We start from the raw sequence: 8,361 nt of genomic DNA, 5'->3' as shown, positions 1-8,361 counted from the left end.
AAATGTAAATATTACAACTTACTTTTTTAAGTTTACAGATTTAAAGTAATTTTATAGATAATTTTTTAAGTATAAAAAATTTATTACAAATTAGCTTTATATAAGAATACTTTTTAAAAGTTAATATATTTAAAAATAACCTATTAAAACATTTTACTATATTCTGCTTTTATTTTATCATAATTTTAAAGAATATTTTTATTCAAAAATCATTGAATAGCATTTTAAAATCATTTTATGTCTGTTTAAAAGTAATATTTCTTGTCAAGAAATTTCAGACGTCAATTATTAAAGATATGCAATCATTTTATAAATTCTTACAATACATTTAAGAATTATTTGACAGCTCTATACTGCATTATTGATACAGTAGGGAGTAGAAGTACATAGACTAAGCAATTGCATACAAACTTATATAAGCATTTATATAATATAAACCAAAAGCCTACGTCTGGAATGTTACATTATTACGTATATAATTCATTGATTTTATGTAAAATACTATTATAAATTTTAACTTCAAATTTTATATGACTCAAATTTATACATCAATTTAAATTATTTGTGTAATTTTTTAAACGTTGTTAAAAGTTGTGTAATGCTATTTACAAATCAAATAATATAAATTATTTTAAATTTGGTTTAAAAAATTATAAAAGTTATGTCGAATAACAATTAATTACTTAATGTTTTAAACGATATATATGCAGCTGCATAACTATTTTAAACATTGTTATAAGAAACGAAATTAATAATTAAATTTTGATTAGCATAATTTATTAGATTATTTAAAGATTATAGAAAGTAAATAAATATGATATAAAATAACGTAAAATCAAAAGGAAAGTATTGATCATTTGTGCTTAATACCTAAAAGTTTTTGATAATGATAACAAGAAAATCCTTAGTGCTATTATTTATTTTGCCTTTTATCAAACTTTTTAAAGGTAAACAATTATTGAATTTTTGATTTTTAAATTACTTACATAATTAAAAATCCAAACAAATATTCTAGAACAATTTAAATATATTTAAATTTTATTTTATTTTTTATTTTATGCTACAAGAATTTGATAGGCACAGTCCAAGAAGAGCAAAAAGTACTTCTCTCACAACAATAAGTCCAATATAAAAACATCAAAAAAAAAAAGAAAAAAAAAGAAACAACGATCTATATCCCAAAGAATAAAACACAATGAAATAAGTAATAATTATATAAGCAGTTATACAAGCTGTACAATTATGCAAGCTTACAAGATAATTATAATAAGCTTAATACATGTAATAATTTAAAACAACTTTTTTAGGGTATTGGAAACAATTATCATTATACCATATTGTTTTAAAATAATTAAAATTCTTTTATAATAATTAAAAATCTTATTTATATGTTTACATATGTTGGCAATTATATAAAGGAGAAAAAATTATAGAAATTTTACTATTTTAATTACACAAAGTAATAATAGTTTCATCGTAAATAGCTCATAAAATGCTATTATATCTTATACAATGTATACATAAAATTTTGTTAAAATTTATTCTCAGATAAATATGTTAATTTAACTGTAAATAACATATAATATTTTCTAAAAATTAATTAAATTAATCAATGATATAATGAAGGTTATGTTCGTTAAATGCCAATAGAAGGCTCTCAAATTTTGCTACTCATTTGTACTCATTCTGTCATATGGTGCAATCTGGTGGAATCATTCAGTACTAATTTCAAATTTGTAACGAACAAACAGCTTTTAATTAATTATAAAACTCAAGATAAGTTTAAAGAACGGATTGATGTTTAATATAATATAATTATATTTATACGTATAAACATAAAAATATTTTATAATCAATAAAACAACGTTTATGCTATATATATAAAAAAAAACTACACAATTGCATTTACAGAAAAGATCAATATCAATTAATACTAAAAAGGAAAGCGCAATTTATATATATATATTTTTCAATTTTGCAAATAATAACGTAATAAAAATTTATTTTAGCATAATACAGTAAAACTTCGCGCTTTATATAATGTTAAATTGTTGGAAAAACTGCGAAAACAATTTTTTTATTTCTCCCCTTTTTTTAATGTTAAAAAATATATATTAAAAAAATTAATTAAAATATTAAAAGAAAACGTTTATTCCCATGTAAAAATTTTGTAAAATTTGTTTACAATAATATATAAAATAAAAAATTAAAAGCGGAATTATACCACGCACGCGGACTGCACTTCTACCTCATCTCGCCGATTTCCCGTATGGTGACGAGATTCGACGAGACTAGGGATCCGTCTTCAATCTCCTTTTCCTTAACAAAATGGCTGTGCCTATTCCATGTACTCGTTTTAGCGATAATTATGAATTGAAAGAAGAATTAGGAAAGTAAGTAATACGATTTAATAATTAAAAAAAACTACGTAAACTTTAATTATTTAAAGTAAAATAATTATAATTATAATTACGTATCTTTCTTATTTTCAATTGACTTAAATGAACCTTATGCTTATTGTTTTATTTATTTATTTGTTTATTTTTTCCCTTCTTCATCCTCCTATCGGATTTTTTAAAAAAATTATTTATTTATTTATTTTATTTTATTTTATTTAAATAATTAATGATTATTGTTTGAAATCTGAGATCAGAACCAACAAGGAAGTACAGACTGTTGGCTTTCAGTTATTTATAGAAAATTCTTTCACTTTGCCGAAATGATTAAAATAAATATTATTATCTTGTAAATATGCGGCATTTTTTAGAATGTAAACACGATTTATAACAAATGTATTATCACATAAACAAATACAGCTTGGTGAGAAGAAGCTTGGTTACAATTATAACAGATTTTTATCATTTTATAATGTTTATTCATATATTATCACGTAATTTTTTTATTGGTCAGTTTCTGTTTACGTCACAATGCATAACTGTTAATTAGAAATTGACATGATTTTTAACATATGCATACAATATTTTCATTGTCATGATTTGTTTTGTCTGATGCCAAATTTCATGTATGAAGAGATGTTTAATATGACAATTTTTTTATTCTCTCTCCCTTAAAGAAGCATATATTTAAAATTTAATTGGAAATGATTAAAATAATTGGTTTATAAATTTAAAAACTTTGATTTGAATGTGTATAAAATGATTACATTTCGTAATTTGGAAGTATCTGGTAATATTTAATGACATAATTGTTTTAATTTAATTTAGTAAAAATAAGATTTAAGATATTAAATATATGTGTTTATTTATTATTATAACTATTAATTTAATCGAACTATATATAAACGAGTTTATTTTATTTCTTAAATGTATGGTAATTTCAACAAAATACGTGACTTTAAGCTTAAAATATTATATTAGATCGATGGCGGATTTAGCACTCAAGAGGCCCCGGGCACAGTTCAATTTTGAGGCCCCCCTCTAAATATTTTCACTACCCATACTTCTATGTGCACATTTTTTACTCTGGTAGTCACTATACTGGTGGTCTCCAAAAAAAGTGAGATGTAGGGAAATAACATTGAAAATTAACCAATATAAAATTACAACTGCCTGGCTATATTTAAAAGGTTACTGATGTTCAGATTGTATTAATTATGAAAACTGAAACTTATTGGTACAAGAATTATTAAGTTTCAATAGGTAAAAGTGAGAAAAACAAAAAAATGTAATAATCTATGGATATAAAAAATAATTTATTTTTTAATTTACTACTGACTTTTATTTTGAGAGCTGAATTTTGAGGCCCCTTGTTTTACGAGGTACCGGGCATACCCCTCATGTGCCTGTTCAGAAATCTGCCATTGTATTAGATATTGTCGCCTATATTAAATGCCAAACTCATTAGAAAAAATAAAAATAAAAATTGTTGAATTATACTAATTTGATCGATTTATATAATAGGTATTAAATTATGGAAAACTGAATAATTAAATTTTTAAATACTTTCAAGAAATGAACCGATAAATCATACTGAACTGATGATGATTCGGTAATATATTTAATGATGTAATCTTAGGCTATTTATATAATACAAAATACTTTAGTTGGAAATATATAGTTTATAATAATAAACTTTTAAAATATAAAAACATTTGTCATAATCATTATTTAATATCTTAAAACATGTGTTGAGGCACAAGAATTTTTTTTTACGTGTTGAAATTCAGAAATGTTAGTTTATTAGCCATATGGTATTTTCTTCATATAATTTTTTTTTAAACAATGAATTATAAAAATAAGGTTTTTGAGTATTTTTATATTAATAATATAATCAGAGGTTAGTATTTTATAGCAATAGATTCTGAAAGTAGTATTTTGAAAACTTTTAAAATAATAGTAAAATTAAAAATCTAACTATTAATTGATAATAAAATTTAGATTTAACAGAACAGAACAAGATATTAAATTGTTGATTGCTTTATTTAAAATTAATCTTTTTAGAAATAATATTTTCTGCTGTAGATTTTGTATCTTACACAATTTTTAAGATAATATCAACAAACTTATTTTGCTCCTTTAATTTAACTAATAATTTTGTTTTGTATAATGAATTTGATGTATTTGGATTCATTTTAAATCAATAAATTTCCTTTTAAAGTTGACTAGCAATTCTTTTGATTTAACTCTTTTCTATATTAAAATTTCATTTGATAAGAATATAAAATATTAATTCTATAAAAGGAATTGTTAATGTTAATAGTTATATTTGTTTAGATTGTCTTTTAAATAACTTTATCAGATTTATAAAAACAGTTAGATATTCATCTATTGTAATAAAATAAAATGTATGAAAAGCATCTGTCTTAAAAAAATGTTGGATGATATTAATAAATTAATTTAGATTTTTATAATTAAGCACATTTACTAAAAAATGATATGTTTATAATACAAAATCTGATACATTTATAAGTTCATTGCTTGTGTGTCCAAAAGTGGGATAACAATGAATTTGTCATACCATCTATTATTTAATAAGTATTCACAAAAAATTATCATCATTATTACATTGTTCCATTATGTTACAATATGACTGTCTAAAACAGTGGTTCTTAACCTTTTTATACTTACGGCTCACCAAATATTTCATAATTTTTTGTGATCCCCATTTTTTTAATAATGTTATATTTGTTAAATTATCTATAATAAATTGATTTTTTATTATTGCTTTATTTTTTTATATAATAAATGTAAATCATAACTTTATTATTTCATTGTCTATTTAAATAACATTCAAACTTCGCAATTATTTTTAAAATTCTAAGCATTAATAGTTTCTTAGAATTACTTTGGAATAAAAGAAGTAAATACTGCAGTGTAAGTAGCATATTTGCATTTATTTCTTCTGTACTAACAAAGTCAAATGTAGGAAGAAATAAAAAATAAATAAAGTTTTCCTATTTAGTTCTTTTTTTATCTTTCTTATTTCACTTTTCGACACTATATTCAGTTATACATCACTTTTCTTTTTATTATATTTTGAAGGAAATTTTGTATAATTTGGCAACTGCCTGGCAAACTTCTTATGGACCCCATGGGGCTGCATCCCCCTGTTAAGAATCACTGGTCTAAAATATATATATTTTATTACAATATAATAATGAAAGACACTAAAAGCAGTGTTAAAATTTTACATTAACACTCGAGCTCAAAAGTTCATATAAATTTTGACTTTTCTTTTTCTACAATTAATCATTCTGAATTTTTAATGTTTATGCTAAGAAATTTTTTTTAATAATAATTTTCAACTGTTGTCATTGATTTTTTTTTTTTACTAACAATAAGACTATTACAGTTGTTATTAATAATTGATGTGTTTCTAATATATGAGATATGAGTATAAAAATCTTATACTTTTTTATATGTTTAAAATGATTTTTAAACTTATAAGGAAAGTATTATATAACATTGAATATTAGAGCACAAATCCATATGTATTTCTTATGAAATCTATTTTGGTTTTTATTTTTTCAATGAAGTATAAAATAAATGTGAAAATAAAATATTCTTAGAAGAAAGAATACGCAAGACATACTTTATTTAAACTTTTAAAAATTCATTATCCGTCATAAATTTAGACTGATGAATTTTTTGGTTTACATTTATGCTAATTTTTAATTTATTAAAAGTCAACATAAATGCCTGAAAATAAAGATTGCATGGAGGTCTCTTTAGTCTAACTGGTTGAAGTCTAACTTTGTGTCTATCTTTTCTTTGAGAATTTTCTGAATTAATAAAGTTCAAAATTAATCTGTAATCATTAATATTAATGTAAGATGGTGCATAACCACTTATCTAAAGTGATTAAGCAAAATTCCATAATTTAATTAAAAATTAGCATAAACGTGCTTAAAAATATCAGCAGTTAAGATTTAAAATTGATTAATATGTGCTTTTATTGTTGTTGGGTTGCAATTTGAAAAAATTGTAGACCTATAAATTCCCATTGTTGTCTATCTATCTGATGTCTTTTCTTCCTTAATCTTGAGAACCAGAGTTAGATGAAAGCCAAGACCAAATATGGAAAATTTAGGGGCAGGAGGCCCCAATTAACTATACACAAACTTTAATGCAAACCAGAAGTCACTTTATTTCAATTCAAAAATTTTTCCCCAAAAGGAGTTAGTTAGATGACTGGAATGACTCTATTGCTAATGGAAAAGTGTAATGTACAGGGGCAAGACACTACTAATTTGAGGTGGGGAGAATATATTTTAAATTCCAACTCACATCAATCAAACGTACTGGATGAATGTACTTCTTCTGATATAGCCTTAATCCTTCCAGTTAATTTCTTTTACATTTGTTCTAACGTTTTCGGCTACAAATGTAAAAGAAATTAACTGGAAGGATTAAGGCTATATCAGAAGAAATATATTTTAAATTAAAAAATTATTAAAAAATATGATTAAAAATTGCAGTCTGGCATTGCGACGATGTCACAATAAATAATTGTTGTTTATATATCTGGTTTAATCTTTATTGTTTATTTTGGTTATTAGGAAAAATTAATTTTTTAAAATAATTGTATTTTTAATATTTTTCAAAATTATTGAAATTTAAAATTAAAACTTAATATATACATGTACATGCCACATTACAAAATAATTTAAGCATTTATTAATAATTATATGAATTGATATATAAGGACTGGATTATAACTATGAAATTTGCTACTGCCAATTATTATCAATAAATATTATAATTTACTTAGTTATTATTTTTACTTGCTCTTGTTCTTAAATCTTGAGTGTGTATCAGTTTGTTAAAACTTGTTTATGCTTGTTTTATCTTTCACTCTCAAAAAATGTTAGTGCCAAAACATCATATGTAAAATTAATTGCTTTCTTTGTTATGCCTTAAGGGTCATATTTGGTTCTACATATTCGGTTCACATTTCAGCTACACTTGAGGTATTCATTGTTACTTCATATAGTCATGTGACTTTATTGAACAAACAACTAATTTTATTTCATTTTCTCTTTAGTATAATTTTTAAAAAAAATTGTAATTCCCACTTCATATTTTAAATTTTAGTTTATTTTACAAATTAAAGCATAATGCTCAAAAGTATATTATTTATTGTGATTTTAATATTTGACATTAAAATATCTAAGATAGTTTTAATTTCTTTAAGATACACAGTACGTTTTTATCTTTCATCCAAGATAATTTAGATCTTTCATTTTAAATGGAAAGAAATATGCCAGAATTATACAATATGCTTTATCTTTATAATGTCTTAAGTAATGGCAAGACTATGCATATTTTTATAATAACTTGCCATTTTTTTATGGAAGTCAGAATGCAATGTTTTTCATTACCTTTTTGCTTAAACTGGAGTCTATAAAAACAAAATATCACCATATATTAGAACTATGATTTTTAAATAAAAATTTAAAAATATAAATATATTTAGTTATTAACTAAAAAATCATTCACATTTACTTTTTTGAGATGGGACAGAATGGAGAGAAAGTTGGAAAGCATTAATCATTTTTAAGTGTCCTTTAATTCAGTAGTAGAAATCTGGCAAACTGGAAAGTTTCATGATATTATGGAATTAGATTATACATATTACAATATGTATATTTTGCCAATTTCTATCATGGAGATTGCAGTTAAATCTTATTTGCTTTATTTACAGAACTAAGTATAATTGAATTCTAAAAGTTATGTTTGCTGCTGTTTTCTTTTGAAACAAATAAGTCAGATTATCAAAAGCGTATTTAGAAATTATAAAATCTAGATAATACAAAAATTTTGTCACAACTTTTTATATCGTGTAATGTTTTGAAATCACATTTAAATGAATTGGTAATGCAGTCGTATTTGCCTTCAAAAG

The 8,361-nt window shown here is 22.7% G+C and overlaps 1 protein-coding gene across 10 annotated transcripts in view; it reads left to right on the top strand.

Moving 5' to 3' along the window:
- Positions 1-2,234: 2,234 nt before the first annotated feature.
- The window catches only part of LOC136988659 (calcium/calmodulin-dependent protein kinase type II alpha chain-like), a 205,537-nt gene continuing 199,410 nt past the window's right edge, over positions 2,235-8,361 (top strand). For all 10 annotated transcript variants that reach the window (XR_010882794.1, XR_010882793.1, XM_067286576.1 and 7 more), the window contains exon 1: positions 2,235-2,393. Coding sequence is in view for 8 of the 10 variants with exons in the window: in XM_067286576.1 (XP_067142677.1) it covers positions 2,329-2,393 (65 nt within the window). In the remaining 2 variants the exon portion in view is untranslated. The remainder of the gene's footprint in view (positions 2,394-8,361) is intronic.

Source organism: Centruroides vittatus, unplaced genomic scaffold (assembly GCF_030686945.1).
Source record: "Centruroides vittatus isolate TY-2023 unplaced genomic scaffold, ASM3068694v2 scaffold_373, whole genome shotgun sequence".
NCBI lineage: Eukaryota > Metazoa > Arthropoda > Arachnida > Scorpiones > Buthidae > Centruroides > Centruroides vittatus.
Note: the sequence above shows the minus strand (reverse complement) of the source record. Positions and strands in the feature narration are given on the sequence as shown.